General features: G+C 41.8%; 2 protein-coding genes across 7 annotated transcripts in view; both read left to right on the top strand.

Moving 5' to 3' along the window:
• Positions 1-2,235, top strand: part of LOC111957862 (adhesion G-protein coupled receptor D1) — a 51,446-nt gene extending 49,211 nt beyond the window's left edge. For both annotated transcript variants that reach the window (XM_070436859.1, XM_023978908.2), the window contains 3 exons: positions 115-156; positions 284-376; positions 483-2,235. In XM_070436859.1, coding sequence (XP_070292960.1) covers positions 115-156; positions 284-376; positions 483-578 — 231 coding nt within the window. In that variant the 3' untranslated portion in view covers positions 579-2,235. The remainder of the gene's footprint in view (positions 1-114; positions 157-283; positions 377-482) is intronic.
• A 351-nt stretch (positions 2,236-2,586) lies between these two features.
• On the top strand, positions 2,587-21,346 carry ulk1a (unc-51 like autophagy activating kinase 1a). 5 transcript variants are annotated; one of them, XM_023978874.2, is made up of 27 exons: positions 2,587-3,150; positions 3,287-3,379; positions 3,467-3,508; positions 6,976-7,008; positions 7,128-7,164; positions 8,439-8,612; positions 8,931-9,004; positions 9,110-9,211; positions 10,407-10,465; positions 13,008-13,090; positions 14,022-14,072; positions 14,268-14,359; positions 14,524-14,656; positions 14,887-14,947; positions 15,122-15,208; positions 15,544-15,666; positions 15,797-15,954; positions 16,041-16,111; positions 16,224-16,357; positions 16,509-16,624; positions 16,966-17,097; positions 17,292-17,452; positions 17,577-17,761; positions 17,923-18,041; positions 19,049-19,206; positions 19,461-19,596; positions 19,726-21,346. In XM_023978874.2, the coding sequence occupies exons 1-27, from the start codon at positions 3,061-3,063 to the stop codon at positions 19,782-19,784; spliced, it is 2,763 nt and encodes a 920-aa protein (XP_023834642.1). In that variant the 5' UTR covers positions 2,587-3,060; the 3' UTR covers positions 19,785-21,346. The 5 variants fall into 5 exon arrangements, with proteins under 5 accessions (XP_023834642.1, XP_023834641.1, XP_023834639.1 ...); XM_023978873.2 differs by having other exon boundaries at positions 15,541-15,666; positions 17,295-17,452; XM_023978871.2 differs by having other exon boundaries at positions 15,541-15,666.
• The last annotated feature ends 471 nt before the right edge of the window (positions 21,347-21,817 follow it).

Below are 21,817 nucleotides of genomic sequence, written 5' to 3'. Positions count from 1 at the left end.
GTAGCGTACTGTAAATGTGCCATTATGCAATCTAATACATTTCATAAAATGTCTTTATCAATCGCCTTTATATACAGTAATTGACTACAATCATGTGGATTTTTCTCTCTAAAGGGATTCTTTATCTTCCTGTTCCATTGTCTTCTCAACTCTGAGGTAAGGCACACCCCTCATGTTGTTATAGTGTTGATATAGTTTGTTTTGTTTCTAATATGTCTGGGGAGGTTTATGAAACATTGCATCTGTTATTGGTCTTACTCATGGTTGTGCTGTTTTGCGGTAGGTCAGAGCTGCCTTTAAGCACAAAACCAAGGTGTGGTCTCTAACCAGCAGCTCCATTCGCAACATCAATGTGAAACCCTTCAATTCTGACGTAGTGAGTACCAAGATAGAGGGGTCTAATTGGCTAAGAAGAAAGAAGTAAATTCAACTTATGACTTTGAATGTGAGATCAAGTGTGTGCTCTCCTTTTTCTCTTGTAGATGAATGGAAACAGGGGAGGGGCGAGCCCCACAAAGATGAACACATGGGACAAAAGCACCAACTCAGCCAATCGGATCGACCTCTCTGCTGTCTAAAACTGGAGGGCATCACTTCGAGTAAGGGCGGAAATAGGATGCCATGCCAACCAGGGGTTGACTAGTGTAGATTCATTGACAGACACTGGCTAAAGCATTGTGCTGTTGTCCACTGTTATATGTGATATATGACTCAAAAGGAAAAGCTTTAGATAAGGGGGTATGCTGTGGTTCAGCTGCATAGTCAGGATGTCATGCGTCTTCATTCAGACCTCTATACACAATGACAGTGAGTATCCATTCTTACAGGCATCTCTGAGCTTAGCTTCCATAGCCCACAGCCTCCCGCTCCCTTACTCCTTCAACATTACAATGATTTTATGTAAAGATGTAACCCCAAATGGAACATACTGTAATCTCCCCCTGATGACAAACAGACTCAGACTGTGCCTATCTCTTATAAAAGACAGCTGGCTAGACCCATTTAGGGAAGGGAATTCTGAGGGGACCCATGGTTTGGGAACAGAGTGAGATTATAATGGCTCTTAACCTTGAGGATTTAAAGCATGCCATTAACTGTTAGTTTTTGTCCACTATATTGTGTATAATGTCTTGAAATGTTTCTACCCAAGTATTTTTCATGAATAATGATCCATTTGACCAGAGGCTATCCAATGTTTTGCATTGGTATATTTTGTGATATGTAAACATAGTGTAGCTTTTACTTTTTGGAGTGTTATAGTTACTTTCAGTATGTATTATGGTTATGACAAAGAGGCTAGTAGCAGCCTGGTAATCGGTTTGTTCTGGTTCAGAATGGTTATTCTAATACATGATTATCACAGGCTCCTGGCTGCATGGCACACTAAGCATTATGTGTTGAACCAATGAAAATAATAAATTACAATTGTTTTCTGTTTGAAATATTTAATTTCCAGAAAGTGCAGAACATTAAATCTAGCCCCAAATAAACATGTGCCTTATCGTAGGGATAGTTGATACAAGGAAGAATACTTTCACTAATGTAAAAAGTGTAATCAAATGAAGAAAAAAACACAGTTTAATGTATTTATTTATGGATTTTGTGATTCTTAACATTTTTGCAAAGCACCAGAGCAGTCACTCGAAATACTCACAATGTTTGATACCTGTCTCTCTTTTGATGTTTTCTTTGTGTGTTGTTTCTTCTTACGATGAAGATGAGTTGACAATGGTATTTCATAATGTACCTCATGTCTCTGTAAGCTGCAGTATTTCATGCTTTTTTGAAAAATAGAGAAGTATTAATTGTGTTAGACACAATTCTGTGAATTTTTTTAATCAGTGTTCCATTTAACTTTTCAAATTACGTAGATCATTAGATGTTTTATGCTTTATCTTTGAGTAGAGGATACATAGTTATAGGCTAGCATATTCATGTCTCACAAACACAAGAGTGGGACTTTGAATTGAGGCCCAGCAAATTGTCTTTTGTTGAGTTTCACTGTGAGATTGGAGAGAAATGTCTGATGAGACGTTGATGGTTCTAACACTGTACCAACACTTAGTCTCCTACAATAGGATTTGCTGTATGAAATCATTTAAAAACACTTCCTATGACTTGTCTTTTTTCAGTATTTCAGAACAGACCATCATTTTATGGCCTGTCTTTTGCTTGTTTTCTAAGGTACTTTCTGTGTTCAAGTTTGTTGAATAAAAAGACAAACATGAAAACGTATTGTATGTAATTCCTCTCTCAACAGTCCCCAGTATCCTTCCTACTGTATGTTAAAATGAATAAAAATAATACCGTCTCACCTGCGCTATCTATTGGAAGTATTGAAACTGCAGTAGGCCTAAGAAGTGGCAATGCTAAAATAAAGAAAAGGATGTGGTAGACAAGGCATTATTTCATGTGTGAAAATGACATACACATAGTGCTCTGATATTGCGTTGCGTTAGGTTAAGCAACCTGTGGCCATGATGATTAGACAAGTTATTAATGCGCGCCCGTGGCACTCATGTTTCTGACTAGGTGAACACTGCTACAACTCCTTTTGCGCATGCTCACACCCAGGGATATGAATAACTACAGTGGGATCGTTTGTTCGTGATAGGTGAAGACTCGCAACAAATGTAACCAGTATAGCCTACAGTGTCTGGATAAAGGTGACTTATCTGTCTGTGTAAAGAAAACTTACTTTTTGAGAATTCATATAGACTACTTTGGAGCTTATATCCAACTAACGAGGGGAAATCGACTCTTCTCTTTTGTAAACAGTTTTCAGTCTTTTCTATATGAGATCTGTCGTTTTGTAGCTTTATATATATAGGCATAATGGTGACAACAACTTTGAATATAGGATATTGATATTTTAAATGAAACCGTCATGATTCAAGAAGTGTTAGGGTTTTTAATCGGGGAGAGACTTGAAGGATCTAGACACCTCTCTTGCTGTCTGGAGTTGAACGGTGGCGACTTCCAAATTGTTCCGGTGGTAACGTCAACATCCTGATTCCACCTGGATATACACAGCACCTGTTGTTATTATTATTGAACAGTATGGAGACTATTGGGAAATTCGAGTTCAACAGGAAAGACCTGATTGGACATGGTGCCTTTGCCGTGGTGTTCAAAGGGAGACATAAGGAGGTAATTTGTATGCTATTATACATATGTTATAACCAGGGTGAGATAAGTCCTATATAACATTTTTTATTGAGAGATTGTATGACATGCGTGGATAGTATAGCCGTTCATCTTCTGCCTTTCCCTTTGCCTTTTTAAGAGACATGACTTGGAAGTAGCTGTGAAATGTATTAACAAGAAGAACTTGGCAAAATCCCATTCCCTCTTAGGAAAAGAGATTAAAATATTAAAGGTAAGAATTTGACGACGAAACTTGATGCAATTAATGTAAGTCCAGACCTAGGCAAATTAACCATTAAATTGTTGTTCCTCAACACAGGAACTGAAACATGAGAATATCGTTGGACTACTTGACTTCCAGGTATGTGTCGATTTTCAACATTATTATGTATTTTTGACACACATGTAGCCTACCTGTACATGTCGGTATCATCACACACTGTTCTAGTTCTACACAATAAACTGACTAACAGCTTTTCCCAAACCTGCTCTCACGTGCGCAATTGTTGACATTCGATGTGTCTAATGCAGAACATTGCATCTCATTCGCTCATACTCTGTTGATGGGCGTTTATGTTAAGTACTGATATAGATAACACGTAGGGTACTAGGGGGTAACTAGCCCCCTGGGGTAACTGCCCCCCCCCCCCCCGTAATTCACATAAAGACCACAAGATGTCACCAAGTTTTTTAAATATACAAGTAGGAAAGCCTTAAGATAAATAATCCACTTGTTTAGAGAGAAAAATGTATTTACTTTTTTAGTAATATATTAATACTATTAATATGTCGGATGAGTGTGTTGGGGCAAGCTTGCAACATTACTACCAGATCATCTGAGGTAAAATACATTATAAAATATAATGTAACTTAATTGCAATTGTAAATGTTTCCACTAGTGGCTGATAGCTTTACAGTTAATGTTACTTTATAGCCTTTTAGCTATTTTACACAGCATTTTATGTCATACTGCTGGATCGCTAGCTACGTTTTTAAGAGAGAGCTTTTACATTAGCATCTCACCCCCTGTTTTTAGTCACAGGTGGGGACTGGATTACTGTAGGTGTGAGCAGTGCAGTAGGTGGGCTAGTGAGTTGTGCTCCAATTTTACTGGGGATAGCTTTTTTTGTGACCTACATACAGATTAGAATCATGCAATAGCAGAGCATAAGAGAGTTGCCACATCAATGTTACTCCAATGTTATTTAATGTTATATTCCATTCCAATATTATATTAAAAACAGCTATTGAAAACTTTTTGCTCCTGAATGTAATTTTAAAGAGTGCTGGGATTTAAAATCCTGCATTATTCAAATAATATTTAGTGTAATTGTACATAATGGATTGTATGGAAAAGGATCAACAAAGAAAGAACAAAGAGCATGTGAGTTAAAGAGGGACTTTAACATCAAATCTCCTCATAGTGCAGATATTAATGGTGACATATGCAACACCACCCCCCCCCCCCCCCCCCCCCCTCTCCATATTTTATTTTAATAATTACAATTAGACAACTAGACTTAGCTTTTAAGTACTACTTATTAAAGACATTTCTAAATAAAACTGATTAAATGGATTTTAACACACTTGTATGAAACCCTATGCCATAATCTTCTACCGGGACTTTAAAAAAATGCCCCTTTTCTAAAAACAACATTTCATGAAATAAATAAAAAAGTTTCAACTGTAGCCATTTATTTCCCTTTATAGTTTATTCGCCTTAGCATGACCTTGATCCACATACATTTTTTTTCAAAACATTGCTTTTTGTGTCAGCAATTAGAAATTGTTCTTAGGGGGGTTCGTTACCCCCTCGTACCCTACATCCACATAAACTACAAGATCCAGAGAGTACTTTTGGCCTAGAGCAGGGCTATTAAACTCTTACCCTGTAACATGGTTCCCCAACTGGAGGCCAGTGGGCCAATTTGTCCTCCCATGTTTCCTGAGCAAAAATAATAATAATAATAATAATTCATTGTTGAATATAAAAGACTGAAAAACGTCAGGAAATCAGCTCCAAGTGATTTTAATTTTGGAAATCTGTTCCCAAGTATTCCCATGCATAATAGAGAGATCATATACAAATGTAAGCAAGGTTTGAAATATTGTATCTGTTTGGGCTTCTTGCGGTCAATTTGCAATCTACAAATTATTTGTAATTATGTTCCGCCCCTGACCATCCACTCAAGAAAAAATCGTCCCACGGCTGAATCTAGTTGATGAACCCTGCCCTACGAGATCCAGAGCCTGATGGTTTTCTGTTCTACCTGATAATTAATTGCACACACCTGGTTTCCCAGGTCTAAATCAGTCCCTGATTAGAGGGGAACAATGAAAAAAACGCAGTGGGACTGGCTTTGAGGTCCAGAGTTGAGTTTGAGGGGCCTAGAGGTTTCTGTAAAAATATTCCTATGTGAAGCAGAAGAACAACTTTCCAAACTTTCACGTGTAGACCAGTTTATGGTTTATGGCTGAGTGCTACAGTACCCTACAGTAGGTGAGATTTTCATGTCCCAAGTCGCAGCTGGCCTTAGAAGAAGAGCCGTTGCTGAAGCCAGCTGTTGGACCAGAACAATCAATCTATAGATTTCTTTACTAGCCAATCCAATCCCAGTAAAGGTGAGACATCTAATCTGATACATTGTTATAACATATCCATTACTGTCAGTTGGCATCTGGTTAATGAATAAACTTATCAAATTTGCATGTAGGTGAGTATCTCAATGTTCCCATCTCAGGTATTGTATGGGGCTGCAGCTGTATTTGGCAGTCCTCCCTTAAAATGTGGTTGTAAAACGATCCCGTCACCAGACAGACATTAGATGGTTTGCTGATCTGTTTGGGTTCACTGTTCTTAAACAGATGGCAGGGTGCAGCCGGCCTGCATGCTAAGTAATGGCTTAAGACAACAGACAAGGAGCTCAGTCAGCAGAAATCTCCCCAGGAACAGTCTTCAGCAACTTAATGAGTAATGATTAGAGACCTGACACCTGCTAGGTGATATGGAGACATGAAAGGAAGGGCTTTTGTCCTACTGTAATGTCGCTAGCTGTCATGTAATGTATCTAACATTTACTCAAGCCCATTTTATCTCAGTTCCATTTTGTTTGGGTGACATTTGATTGATACAATGTAATAGTATCTCTAAATGTGACAATTTGCTTTGAGTAACTGAGCAATATTTGTTTAATTATTAAAAGACCCACTGGGCACACTGGTTGAATCAATGTTGTTTCCATGTCATTTCAATGAAATTACGTTGAACCAACATGGAATAGATGTTGAATTGATGTTTGTACTCAGTGGGGATAAAGGATACTGGTTTCTACTAAAACCTTATAAATTCAAGTGAAACCTGAATCACTTCTTCATTCCCCTCCCAGTCACACCCTTATAATCCATTCAATAGCAGTCAGCTTGGACTGACAGCCTAACCCTCTCACCTTCTGCTGCCAGCTCAACCCTGCATGATCGGCCAAATGGGAGCCAGCCCACTCTAAATTATGAAGTGGTGTCGTTTGTTTCTTATGGGATAGTCTCTACATTTATGCATTATTCAAACCTACTACATGTGCCCATCCCACTTGGGACTGTAGTGCATATCTAATTTAAAACAACCGTGGATGGAATTAATTTGCCTTGGGGGGGAAACGAACAGAACAAAAGTAATAATTATATATTGCAAAGGCTGTAGGGGTTATTTCCCTTGTTGCCGGGTAAATGTATTTTGAATATACACAGTTTTAGTCAACGTTTGCTATCTTAAAAATCTATATGGATATATTATGTCACCACAATCAATGAGTTTTATGTTTTCTCTAACAGGAAATGTCTGGGTGTGTGTATCTGGTCATGGAGGTAAGATGAAGTCTGGTTTGCTTTATGTATAGGCTACTGTATATGTGGATTAATAGTGGTTGTAGAAAGAAACAATTCAATTATATCTCATGAAATTTTCCATTATTTTCTGCTCCCAGTACTGCAATGGAGGAGATTTGGCAGAATACCTCCACTGTGAGTATACTGTCACCTCACAAACAGAGCTTTGACAAATGTGTCTCTCCTCTTAACTCATGTTTGAACTTCAAAAGGAATTGAAACATCTTAACATTTAAGCATTCTAACACCTTCATTGTGATTGTGCTGTAGGTGTTTCAGGTGCCTGTATTAATACCCATGTGTATTGCTTAGAGTGAAGAACCAAACACCATTGGCTAGTGTGAAACAGGGTCAAATAAAGACCAACCAAACAAAGATTTGGTTGCAGGTTATTGTGATAAGCTATTGTTATAGTAATAAAATCTGCCAGAGACTTTGTTGAGGACTTCGTTGCGGACTTTGTTGAGTACTTGTAATCCTTTTATTTTGAAAGATCATGAAAAGTAGAACCATAATCATCTTTGGGCAAAACAATGTGACATATAATTTAGATGTGGATTACATGCTGACACAATGCCTAGGCCTGTACAACAAATACTTAAAGAGCTTGGCCCAAATTAAGCCCAACATACAGAACAGGATTTTTTGTGATTAACACCAAAATGAATGTTTCCCTACACTCACTAAAGAAACACAAGGCCACTGAAAATATCTCTCCTTCACACACAGACCTAGAATAACATAACAATATTGAGCAATGAATATACCTCCCTATTTTGTCTGCTCTCTCATAGCCAAAATTGACAATAATCCTCCCACTGACACCATCATAAATCAACAGAATAAAGCATTCTCTCCTCTCATACTCTTAGCAGAATATCAACGGACAATATCCTCCTTCTATTACACTCTCTCCCCTTTAGAAACAGTGACTAGACCGAGGGCATACAGGGGTCTCATTGACTAAATTTACCATGTGTGCGTAGGTCGACGAGTCTATTTAAAGATCGAAGGCCTGTTGTGGCCTGATTTTGCTATCACGCAAGCGTGTCTTGTTTTGAAGACAAGACATTTGCCTGCATCTCCTGTGCCTGCTCGCCCTTGCCCTTAGGTTGGCACATCCAACACCCAGACACGCCTTGCAAGGCTCCTGTAGTATCAACATGACCTCATCCATCTGTCGCTGACTTATCTCCTCTCCTAGGGTGGAAAAACACGGACGCTAAAAATACAGCCGAGGTGCTTGAGGGATTATGGTGTCAGTTAGTTATTCCTGTCCTTTACACATTTTGGAAGAAGTTCCTATAGCTAGCTATATATTAGTAGCCGTACTACTGTCAAATGTCACGACCCTTGTCCTACTGACTTTATTTCCCATGTATGTTCTCCTGCTTGGCCTCTGACTGCAGCTAAGGCTACTCTGAGTGAGGACACCATCCGGATCTTCCTCCTGCAGATAGCTGGGGCCATGAAGGTGCTGAAAGAACAGGGTGTCCTCCACAGAGACCTCAAACCTCAGAACATCCTCCTCTGTCACCCTGAGGGACGCAGGTCCAGCCCCAATAACACCTGCATCAAGATAGGTTTGTGTTTTGGGATGTTTTGGGGTAATATACTGTACATGAAGTACACAAAGGAGAAGCTGGACAGTTTTTGCTGCAGGGTGTGGTTGGGAAGTGATTTGTTTGTTGATCAATGACGGTTAGTTGTCATATTGCCACTTAAAGGATACAGCTACCCTAGTCTCTCAAATCATTTACTTGGAAAGAGTCCAGCATTTAGCCTCCAGTTTTCCCTTCTGAAAGAAAGAAACATTTCTCATTGTGGGGTTAGAGAATGAAAATAAGGGAAACATGTGTTTTGAGATGTGTTTTTGGCTGATGATTTTGCCCTCTCTCCAGCTGATTTTGGCTTTGCACGTCACCTCCAGTGTAACACTATGGCAGCCACTCTGTGTGGCTCCCCAATGTATATGGTGAGAAACTCCTATTGCCCATACACGTATACATCCTAACCCACCTTATGGTCAAATACTGTACATGTGACCCTAACCCACTGTGCTGTGTCTGTCTGTGCTCAGGCCCCGGAGGTGATCATGTCCCAGAACTATGATGCCAAGGCCGATCTGTGGAGCATAGGAACCATAGTGTACCAGTGTTTAACTGGGAAAGCTCCGTTTCAGGTGAGTGATAAACACACACACACTCACAATTTTAGGAAACAAGAATGTTAGGAAACGTATAGTTTTTTTTTATTGTTACATGACTTACTCATGCTAATCTAAAATGTTTTCTAAAACCTCTGAATGTTCTTGCATAAGAAACTTCTAATAGGTCTTTTACGATTTCTAATGCCTTTTCGGAACAGGCTGACTACCGTGGTTCATATTATATTATGAAATAACTGACCATAGATCATATGAAAGACAGCTGTTTACATAAAGTACGACAACACATCACGAGCCTGTGATAAACAGCATGTTCACACACACCCAGCACACTGAGTGCCTCTCTGTGTGTTCCCTGCTGTTATGTTACTCCTGGGGGTCTGAACAGTGTGTCCACTTGTTCCGAAAGATCCCTGTTACAAACAGCCAAGCTGCCAGGTGGATGAGGAAATGGCTGAGACCAGGGTAAACATTGTTTCACAACAGCCAGGGCAGGCAGGGGGTTTATCACCCTACCATCTAGGAGGCCACTCTATGCGGTGGACTGTGGCATACGTGGTTAGGGTTGATTGATGCTGTGCTGAATCATGTTTTGAGAGAGTTCTACAGAGCTGTCAGCAAGTTTGCCAAGTGAGAATAGTTTGACTTATGTTCATTTTTCCTTGAAAGGCTAAGTGATCTGCCTGTTTATTAGGATGTCAGTAATGATTTAGCTTTAGGTTGAAGCTGTCTGAAATTCGAAGATTTGAACCTTTGTACTTGGTATAGGGCTATTCCTGCATTAAATTATTTGAATAGCAATTACTCAGAGAGAAGCATGCCAGGACAGGCCAGTGAGTTCAGAGCAGACAGGGTCAGTGGCAGGGTGATCATGTAATGGTGTAGTGTTCACTTAGACCATGTCACCTGGTTTTAGTTGACAAGTCCTAAACATCCAGTGTACAACCAACCACGAAAGAGAACTAATAAAATGACAACTTGTATGTCCTCTGACCCGAAGTGTAAAATCACAGTTGATTTCTTAAAGGCAATTTTCTTTATTGCAAATAGTTTTTCATTCATCATTTCATTTTGCGGCAAAGCGTTAAACGTTTCATAAAAAAAGTGATTGCATGTGATTGTAAGTGAACAGGTAGGTGTGTATTCCAGCTTTAACAGACAGTTACAGACAGGATGTGTGTGTGTCCTGTGTTGTGTGTTCGTCATGCAGGCCAGTAGCCCCCAGGAGCTGCGTCTCTTCTATGAGAGAAACAGGGACCTCCAGCCCAGGTTAGTAGTGAGACCTGCAGGCCTCTGCTCTGAATCGAAAACACACACACACACACAGGATTAGGTGTGAGGATAGCATAAACAGGCAGATCTGTCTTATGTGTCTAATCAGCTTACTGACAGATTACTTTAGGTAACCCTATAATGTACAGTCACCTCCAAAATGATTGGCCCCCTTGATAAAGATGAGCAAAAAAGACTGTATAAAATAAATCATTCAAACACCGAGCTATATTGTACGCTCCAAAAAATAGGACAATTATATTATTCATACTAAAGCGTATTTCAGAGTCCAGCATCCCATTGTGACACATAGCTACTCGGCTCTCAGACCACCATCCGCGGGGTATGCACAGTCCAAACGCACACCTCGCCAAGATTCCCAACCAACGCGGCTCCGCGTACATGTCCTCTATTCATTTGAAAGTGCTGACAGTTGGAGAAATTGCTTGAGCCACACTGAGAATCCGGAAAAGTATGAAAGACAATGGTCCAATATGCTAGAACACTGTTGTACGTACGTGTACATGTTTTGGATAGGCGCTCAATACAATTTCTCAGAGAAAGAGATTTTATTTTACAGCTGTTTTTTGTTTAGTTTTTTTGTTTGGCACAAACACAAGTACAGTGAAATGCATTTCTTGCATGCTCTTTCCAAATAATGCAGTTAGTTCTATTTTTAAAAAGTCAAGTAGAACAAAAACACACGAGAGATAGAAAGAAGAAGAACACGACAAAGTAAGTAAGCTACATACAGGATCAGTTCCAGGGTCAGTGCCAAAACCATATTTACAATGTGCAGGGATACTGAAGAGATAGAGGTAGATATATATAGGGGTAAGGTGACTATGCATCAGGATATATGGTAAACAGAGTAGCAGCAATGTATATGATGATTTTATGTGAGTGTGTGTACTTGTGTGTAGAGTCAGTATGAATGTGTGTGGGTGTTATGTGTGTGTGGGAAAATTAAGTGTGTGTGTGTTGGAGTGTGAGTGTGTGTGTAGAGTGTTCATAGAGTGAATGTGCATAGAGTCAGTCCGGTACCGCTTGCCATGTGGAAGCAGAGAGAACAGTCTATGGTTTGGGTGGCTGGAGTCTAATGATTTTCCGGGCCTTCCTTTCACACCGCCTGGATGGCAGGGAGCTCGGCCCTAGTAATTTACTGGGCTGTCCGCACCATCCTCTGTAGTGCCATGCGATTGAGGTCGGTGTAGTTGCCATACTAAGCAGTGACGCAACCGGTCAAGATGCTCTCGATGGTGCAGCTGTAGAATTGTGTATCTCTTATTCAGGGTCACAAATATTATCCCCCTATTCATCCCCTTTGAAGTGCAAAACAGCCATAGGCATTTGTTATATTTTTATCTTTTACTTTGTGAGCTTGTGTATTTGTGTCACTCAGGGGAATACCAGTTTAGTAGAACTCTGTCTCTGATAAAGACTGTGATAAGGATGGGGATGTTTGTGTGGGTTACAGGGTTTAGTATTTGCTTTTCACTATTTATAACAGCTGTTAGCTGCCTGCTACTGCACCGCTATCACTTTCCACATGACCCAGATATATCACACACACACACACACACACACACACACACACACACCCCACACACACACACACACACACACACACACACACACACACACACACACACACACACACACACACACACAACACACACCACACACACACACACACACACACACACACACATCATGGCTCCCCTTACAAAAAAAGATTGCGGTCAGAGTGCAGTCTAACTGCAGTATGCTGCAAATACTGCGTCCAAAATACCACAGTCGACTGCAGTTACTGCACTTTTACTGCAGTTTAAAAACTGCAATCTTTTTTTGTAAGGGTCAGAGTGTCAAAATGCCCTGAGTCACTCTAACATAAACACAGGCACACGGCCACACTCAGTATCATACCTCACAGTCTTGCTCTCAGTGCTAGGAAAACACAACCACACACCACATTACAGCTCAGGGTGTCATAACAACCCGATACATTGCTTAGTAAGGGATAATCAATGAGGGCTATACGTTCTCTGGAAAATAATGCATGACGTGGAAGGTGTGTTCTACGACGCGTTAGAAACTGGGTGGTTCGATCCCTGAATGCTGATTGGCAGACAGCGTTAGTATGTCAGACCATATACCACGGGTACGACAAAACATTTATTTTTACTGCTTTGATTACATTGGTAACCAGTTTACAATAGCAATAAGGCAATTCAGGGGTTTGTGGTATATGGCCAGCATAGCACAACTAAGGGCTGTATCCAGGCACTCCGCATTGCGTCGTGCTTAAGAACAGCCCTTAGCCGTAGTATATTGGCCATATACCACACCCCCCGGGCCTTATTGCTATTATAAACTCACTCAAAACATCATCTTATAAATAGTCAATACACACAAACAAAAAACAGTCCAATGTGTGATATTACTCTGTGTCCTTGTTGAACACGCAGCTTGTTTTGTCTTAAGGTCATTAAAGAAATATGTTTTCAAAGTGAAACCTGTAAACCTGTGTTTCTCCCAGCATTCCACGGGAGACGTCAGTCCACCTGAGACACCTGCTCCTGGGCCTGCTGCAAAGGAACCATAAGGAGCGCATGGACTTCGGTTAGCCTCACTCACTCTCTCACTCACTAACATTTGCACTGCTGTCTCAATCAATCAATCAAATGTATTTATAAAGCCCTTTTTATGTCAGCCGATGTCACAAAGTGCTGTACAGAAACCCAGCCTAAAACCCCAAACGGCAAGCAATGCAGATGTAGAAGCACGGTGGCTAGGAAAAACTCCCTAGAAAGGCCAGAACCTAGGAAGAAACCTAGAGAGGAACCAGGCTCTGAGGGGTGGCCAGTCCTCTTCTGGCTGTACCTGGTGGAGATTATAACAGAACATGGCCAAGATGTTCAAACGTTCAAAGATGACGAGCAGGGTCAGATAATTATAATCACAGTGGTTGTCGAGGGTGCAACAGGTCAGCACCTCAGGAGTAAATGTCAGTTGGCTTTTCATAGCCAATCATTCAGAGTTAGAGACAGCAGGTGCGGTAGAGAGAGATAGAGTCGAAAACAGCAGGTCCGGGACAAGGTAGCACGTTCGGTGAACAGGTCAGGGTTCCATAGCCGCAGACAGAACAGTTGAAACTGGAGCAGCAGCATGACCAGGTGGACTGGGGACAGCAAGGAGTCATCAGGCCAGGTAGTCCTAAGGCATGGTCCTAGGGCTCAGATCCTCCGAGATAAGAGAGAAAGAAAGACAGAGAGGAGAAAGAGAGAAAAGAGAGAGCGAATTAGAGGGAGCATACTTAAATTCACACAAGGACACCGGATAAGACAGGAGAAATACTCCAGATATAACAGACTGACCCTAGCCCCCCGACACATAAACTATTGCACCATAAATACTGGAGGCTGAGACCGGAGGGGTGTGGAGACACTGTGGCCCTGTCTGCTTTGATGCCTTTTTCACTGGAATGGAACTGCAATCAGTCCTTGCAGTGTCCGTCTTATTTCAATTTGTTTGACATTGTTTACTCACACAGATGAGTTTTTCCATCACCCTTTCCTGGAGTCAAGTTCATCCACAAAGAAATGTGAGTATCCCTATAGGCCATACAGGCAAATTGCTCTGTGAATTAAAACTGCATTTTGGACAGGTGTGAATTATTGAGTTCTAATGTACAACTCAAGTTATTTAGTACCTAAATAAAGAGTACCAAAGCCATGGCATGACCCCCAGTATGTAGTTGGGATTAGTACCACAGTGACCGTGTCCTTCATCATTCCAGCCTCTCCGGTGCCCATGCCCTCCTACCCCAGCTCTGGGTCTGCCAGCTCCTCTAGCAGCTCCTCCACCTTTCACCTGGCCTCCTCCCCTCAAGTGAGTGGGGGACTCACTCCTCTCTGGGGAGTGATAACGATGATGAATAGGATTTATATAGCACTTTTCCAAGTGCTCAGCCCAATGCTTTATAATGTGAAGGGGAAATGATCTGCTACCAATACCAGTCACCTAGGGTCTAATATTAGATATTTCCCCTTCAGCATTCCGATGCAGTGCTGCAGAGACTCCAGCCCAAGGCCGAGCCCACCCCTTCCCGGTACACAGCCCTCCACTACAGCAGGAATACCTCCTCTGAGACGGACGACTTTGTCATGGTGCCTGCCCAGTTCCCCAGTAAGACACTCTCTCTCTCTCTTCCCCTCCCTCTCCCTCTCTCTCTCTCTCTCGCTCTCTCGCTCTCTCGCTCTCTCGCTCTCTCGCTCTCTCTCTCTCTCTCTCTCGCTCTCGCTCTCGCTCGCTCTCTCTCTCTGACTTTACCAGCATTGTGTTCTTGATATGGGTTTGATTAATGCTGTAAACGCATGTGACTGATTTGTCCCTGGATCCTGTTTTGTTACCTCCAGGTGAGATCACATGTGACATGGGAGATGGGTCACCTGTCCAGGGCAGCATGTTGTACAGTGGGTAAGTTGAGTACAGGAGAATGATATAACTCTGTTGTATTTAATATCAGGAAATGTATAGTCCTACTGTAGAAACCTGTACAATGGAGATGGTTATGAGAGGTCCTTATAGCAGCAAGTAGATAGTGGGTAACACTGACTGACTCTGTCCTGTACCTTTTTCTTGATGATAAAGGAGCTCTCTGCTGGCTGCTGGGGTACTTGGGAGTCTAGGCAGGACACCACCCCCCTCTTCACCCCTCTGTCCCCCTAATCCTGTTAGGTAAGAGCAGGGCTGACTGAGGGGGACAGATGGGGAGTAAACCTGGGCTATTACAAGTTTCACAGCATTTGTCCATCTCACCCTCCTTTAATCTGACCAGCCTTTAGTATAAAGCACACTCCTGTTTAACTGATAGGTATCAAATTATAACATCCTTTAGTGTTTATCATACTACAAACATCGTGAGAGAAAGGGAGAATGGACCTGTCCTAACTTAATAGAGGCATTTACTGTGTTTGTTTCCCTTCAACCCCCCCACTGTGTTCAATCCCACAAAATCACTGAGGTGTACTCATCCTTTTCCTCTCTCCCCTCCCTTTTTGTCTGTGCAGCAGGCCTGCAGAGTTCAATGGGAGTAACTACAGCCAGTCTGTGCCCATTCCTGTCCCAACACAGATCCACAACTACCAGCGCATAGAACAAAACCTACACCCCGCTGGCCTGCATGGCTCAACCAGGTACATATCTCTATCACTTTCTCTGTCTCTTGTGTCTGTCAATCTTGCTCTCGCTCTCGCTCTGTGGGGCATTTCTACCGTGGAGGTGTATTCTGGAAATTGTTGAGGACATGTTACACATCTGTTTCAGGGCCACCCTGTGCTGTGTTGATAGTAGTAGTGGCAGTTCCCCAGGGAGTAGGAAGACTGGAGCCTCCCTTCTTCTCCCATCAGGCCCCGGGGGGGCAGTGCTCAGCCACCGCAGGCTGTCAGCTGGAGGGGCCAGACCCTACCAGCCCTCTCCACAAGGTACAGTAGGAATCCCCTCAGACCTCCATTACTGCATTACTACAATACTCACCGTAACATGTGCTTCTTCACTTCTCTTCCCCCAGTGGGCACTATCCCAGAGACCCCAGAGCAGACTGGTCGCTTCAGCACCTGGACAGGACAACAGAGCCCTCAGGTCATCCACTGAACAATGTCACATTTAGTGGTCTCTTCTGCAAGCTCATGAGTGAAGTAGTTACTCTATAATACAACATTCTCATGTTGTTATTTTCCTGATTCCTACTTAGGCCACGCCTCCACATGAATTCCCCCGGCCCACCAGCTTTGAGGATTTGCCCATCATTCCCACCCGAACACGGACAGTATCAGAGCTGAGCCACATCAGCAGGGCCACAGGGAAGAGGAAGGGCCCCTTCAAAAGGTTAAAACCAGCTCTACAGATACTGGTTATCTGATATCCATAAGTGTGGTAGTGGGCTCTCTCTTAAGGTATGATTGATTAATGATTAAACGTGTCTGCTGAGGCCCTCTGAAGGTATCTGTGTGTGTGTGTGTGTGTGTCCTATCTCCAGGTCTCTGAGTGCAGGCCGTCTGTCTGACATGCTGCTGAAGGCTGCTTTTGGAGCTCAGCTGCTGGATGGAGGAAGTAATGAGAGCCTTTACACTGAGAGGTCCATGGACACCACAGGTACCAGGGCACCATGGGCAAACCAAGGAGATTGGATTTTGAGCTGTGGAAAAATGTATTGTTTGTTTCTAATTGTGTAAGCCTGTTATTGGCCATGGGTTAGGCTTTATGTAATTGTGCTACTGTCCACTCTTTTCATATATTAGGTAGGGTCTTAATCTATCCAGGACAAACCTTATCTATAACCCATGTGAGGCTTGACAAGAAAAGTAAATGTTTGATAATGTTCCTGACTGCAAGTCAGTGGGTATATGACCATACATTTGCATTGGAGGTTCATGATCAATGTCCATGACAGTTCAGCCAGTAGACACCATTTCCCCCCTGATGTGTTCCTACAGCTCCAACTAGTGGTGCTCTGAGGGTTGCAGGAACCTTAGCCTCAGGCAGTCCCACCTCAGTTGTGTTCACTGGGGGATCTCCATCCAGAGGAAACGCCGGGACCCCACCAAATCCCACCAGGACGTTCTCAGGTACATAGGGATCTACAACTACCTTAGAAGGGTTTCTTATTTGGTTCTCATACTAGATCAGTATAGTCTGATTAGACATTCAGAATCCAAGCATGGTATCAGGGTCTATGTAATGGGATGTGCAGAGAGGGAGAAATGCTTTAAATGCTATTAAATAACTTTTTCATATTTTCATATTTGATATTTCTTCTTAGCAGTGGGTTCCCCCAGCTATGTCAGCCCATCCTGGTCAATCAGCAGAGGAACCCATAGAGATGTACCTAACTACCAGCATTTAACACACCCCATGACAGCCAGCCCAGACAGGGCCATAGATTTTGACCCTCCAGAGCTCCCAGAGGAGACACTGATGGGGGTAAACACATAAACACTCCTTCATAATATATTAGATCTCTGTACATGAATGGATTCATCAGTTTGCACATTGCCAGAAACTAGACTGTTGACAAAATGCTATGCTTTCTGTCTCTCCTTCACAGCAGTGGCATACGGATGGCCTGAGAAACCTGCGCTTCACTCTTGCCTTTGTCCACTGTGTCATGGAGATAGCCAGTTCTAAAGACACTGGACTTGAGAGTGAGACCAGTGAGGATGCTCATGATGTGTCCTTCCTGCAGCAAAGCCTGGTGGCTGATCAGATCAGTGTTCTAAGTCGGGAGTGGGGGTGAGGGGATGCATCTCTGTTATTGATTCCCTGAGCTTTAAATTGGACCTAAATCACACCGTAATTATGTATTTTTAGTACTTCAAGATGTATTTATTTTATTTGGGGGAATAATCTTTTTGTGTAAGTTAATGTTGGTATTCACAATGTGTTTATCGCAGCTATGCAGAGCAGTTGGTGCTGTACATGAAGGCTGCAGAATGTCTTTCGTCTGCATTACACACTGCTATGGAGGACATCAGAGAAGGCAGACTCTTCCCCTCCTCTACAGTCAAGCAAGGTGAGACATGGGACCAGATTTTCCTCTTCTAATTGATGTGTGCAGAAAAAATAGCCATTAAATCCTGTTAATCCCTAGAGTCGTTTTTCCCCGCGGCCCGGTGGAAATCTAATTAGCATTTTTTTTTTTTTATCCCCATCAAAATCGATCAGTTTAAGCAAGAGATCTGTTTTTTTTGCATTGGATGCAATCCAACGCATCCGCAGATGTTGCACTTCCACATCTGCAGAGTTAGAACGGTGTTCACATCTGCAGAGCTAGAACGGTGTTCACATCTGCAGAGCTAGAACGGTGTTCACATCTGCAGAGCGGCTAGAACGGTGCTTCACCTATCTGCCAGGAGCTTAGAAGGTTTCACATCTGCAGAGCTAGAACGGTGTTCACATCTGCAGAGCTAGAACGGTGTTCACATCTGCAGAGCTAGAACGGTGTTCACATCTGCAGAGCTAGAACGGTGCTAGAACGGTGTTTGTCAGATCGGTCTTCTCACGAAAACGTCTGTAGCATTCGAACGGTTTGGCCTACAGACTATTGGAAAGATGAGACTCTCACGATCACGATGGTGTTTCTCCGTTTTGCTCTACGACCCCCACAAGCGTCTTGGGATTCTTCTGAAATCGGTACAGCCGATCTTCCAACTTCTGTCTGTAGTGTCCGAACAATTTGGACTACACACTAATATGACCCTTCTGTGGAAAGGTGAGTCTCTCCCGAACACGTCCATGTCAGTTGTTTTGCTCTAGCACGCCCACAAGCTTCACAAGACTCGTCTGAAGGTCCCCTGGTACCAGTTTTTTGATGGAGATAGTTTAGTGCCAAAAATAAAGGGTTAATAAATACATGTCCCCCCAAAAATGTATCGTGTCCTAGAATTCTCAGATATAGGACAGACACCTCAGAACAAACTTCCTTTTGATTCCCCGGCTTAGACAGGGTTTAGACTGTAGGAGGCTAATGATCATGCTTTATAAAGTGTATTAAATGAAAGTAATTTCTCCTGTATGTAGTGATGAAGAAGATGAATGAGCTGTATAAGAGCAGTGTGACGTCCTGTCGGTCCCTCAACGTCCGCCTGCAGAGCTTCCTCCTCAACAAGCAGAGACTGATGGACCACATGAGCAAAATCACTGCAGAGAAACTCATCTACAGTCACACCGTGACCATGGTAAGGCCTCCTCTCTCTCACTGCACAGTACTGTACATTTCTGTGCTCTCTATGTGCTCCCATTCTTTCTCTGTCTAGTGGTCTTCAGTATTGTGTAACATAATCATTGGACATGCATATTGTATGATATACGATGGATAGTAGATCGAGTAAATATAATTTTACGACATTACTTTTACTGCAGTATTTATGATGTGGTTAGATTATTGTAAGAGCAATGTTAATAGCTGAGTGTGTGTGTTGCTATTTTCCAGGTGCAGTCAGCAGCCCTAGATGAGATGTTCCACCGTGGCCAGGCGCCCATCCAGAGATACCATAAAGCCCTTCTGCTCATGGAGGGCCTGTCCCTTACCATCACAGAGCAGGCAGACATCGACAACATAAATAAATGTAAGTAGCTTATAGATACACATGCACGCACCCACACACTTGCCGACATGTGCACACACACATCTATTTGAAGATATGAATTAGGAATGTCTCTCTCTCACTGTGTTTCTCCCTTTGTTTTGGTGTCAGGTAAACAGTGTATTGAGAGACGCCTCCTCTCTGCTCTGCAGACTGCACAGTGTGATTGAGCTTAAGGCTTTTGGACTATAGCTACAATATTAGCTGAACCTCTGAGCTTGGTTAGAGCACCTCCAGACCTCTGATGTCCCTCTGTCCTATTTGAAGATGGAGCTCCTTGGACTGTTGACACACATAAGCACTTTGAACTGAACATGCTCAGTAACAAGACCACTGATATGGCTGCTCTCAACCCACAGCCTGGCACTAAACATTTTTAGTACCAGAAGAGAGGAGAAGAAGAGTGGGGTTGGTTCTGTCGACTCCACTCTGAGAGCAGTGTGTGTTGTGGTTGTGTTTCATGCTACAGTATGTTATGCCAGGCCAGTAGTATGTTACTGTTAATCTACTGGATTTATCAGGCCTCACTGGACAAAGTTATTATTTTAATCTCAAATTAGCTGATTTTACTTGAAATAGTTGTTTGAGAGTAATAGATGTTTGAGAGTGTAATTTAATGTACAGCAGGTGGCACTCAATAATAGAAGGGAATTCGGTAAAGATCTTTGCTACCAGCTGGTGTTATATTTAAAGATGCACTATGCAGAAATCGCTCCACCATTTCAGTTTATGTGATAAAACAAGCAGTATAGTGTAGAGAATCATTGTACCATATAAACCGCTGAGAAATATATTTTCCATAACCAAAAATATTGTATTTTCAGCTGTTTGAGGCTGGTGTACAAAACCAAAAATCAAAGAGACAAAAAACGAAACTTAAGAACGGGATGCATAGAAATAGCGCACATAGAACGGATCTACTGCTTATTAGACTTGCTTTCAATGACAACGTCAGACAGATCTATAACACACATTTCTATGTGAATTTGGTCTTCGCCCAAAAAGTTACAAATTGCAGCTTTTTCAGCAGTTGGAAAGTTGTGTAAGAGAAAGTGAAGACCAAGTATTGCCAATTTGTTGCAGATTATTAAAAAAAAAAAAGGATTACTGTCTTTTTTTTTTACTGCTTTTAGCAATGTGTATGTTTTTGACAACCCACTGTAGCACAAATACATTTATGATAGACATTCATAAACTGTTAGGAACTTGTCAGAGAATGTCATTACTGTATTGTAGAGATCTTAATCTTCTGTAAAGAGTGTCAAATCTTCAAGCCACTCTTTCCCAGCACCATATCGAGCTGCATGCTTTTGTCTGTTTTTGCACAAATATTAGTGAATGATCAGTAATGTATAGGCTTGGATGAGGCAAAGATGAGGCAAAGAAATAATAGGTTAAACTTCAGTACAGAAAACCTGTCCTGTATTTTATATTTTTAGTAAGATTTTGTATAAATCTGGGGGGTTTGTTTTGTGTGGAGTGGTTGGTTGGTTTTAATATTTAGTTTTTTATGACTGCCTTTGAATTGACCTATTTCTGTTTTTACATTCAATGAAAATGGTATCAACTTTCCGAATGACTTTTTGACTAGGCACCTTTTGAATATGAAATGTCCTTGTAAATATATTGAGTAATTATTTTGACTGTATGTTATTCTTGTTCACCAAGCTGCCAAAATCAGTTTCATATGAGGATATTGTGTAAGAGTGATTAAAATATATGTTACATTTTGTGGGATGTTTCTGTTGTTCTCTAGCCTACACACGCCAGCTGCTCCACAGACCAAATGCAGATCTACAGTATAGAGGAGGCATGTTTTGATGTGAGGCATTAGTAGGTAGAGAGAGGTAAAATATACTATAATATTTGGAATAGTCCTAGCTCATGACTAAGTATTATTGTGTGACTCATAGAAAGGTTTCACACTTGGTTTTAGGGAATACAGAATATAAACACTCAATATTTTAAAGTAGCATGAGAGATACTCAATTGGCTATAGCTAGGTTTTTTGAAGAACCTTAGAATAAGCACCCATAGAGGTACTAGAAAGCGCCTGTACTAAGAAACTATGTGCCTGTATTCTCTGTTGATGTGCAAAGAGGGTCGTATTTTATTTAAAACTGTTGATTGGTTTAAATTCTTGTCAATCAACCTCGGTCCAGGGTTGTTCAGGTCCTTTGAAACAGAATTGCTTCCGGTTCTT

This window comes from Salvelinus sp. IW2-2015, linkage group LG33 (assembly GCF_002910315.2).
Source record: "Salvelinus sp. IW2-2015 linkage group LG33, ASM291031v2, whole genome shotgun sequence".
Taxonomy (NCBI): Eukaryota; Metazoa; Chordata; class Actinopteri; order Salmoniformes; family Salmonidae; genus Salvelinus; species Salvelinus sp. IW2-2015.
Note: the sequence above shows the minus strand (reverse complement) of the source record. Positions and strands in the feature narration are given on the sequence as shown.

Excerpts from the sequence above, each read along its gene's own strand:
- ulk1a (XM_023978871.2), top strand. The coding sequence starts at position 3,061 with ATGGAGACTATTGGGAAATTCGAGTTCAACAGGAAAGACCTGATTGGA. Across the intron at positions 10,466-13,007 it reads AACAGGGACCTCCAGCCCAG|CATTCCACGGGAGACGTCAG; the intron begins GTTAGTAGTGAG and ends TGTTTCTCCCAG. Across the intron at positions 17,762-17,922 it reads GTTCTAAGTCGGGAGTGGGG|CTATGCAGAGCAGTTGGTGC; the intron begins GTGAGGGGATGC and ends TGTTTATCGCAG.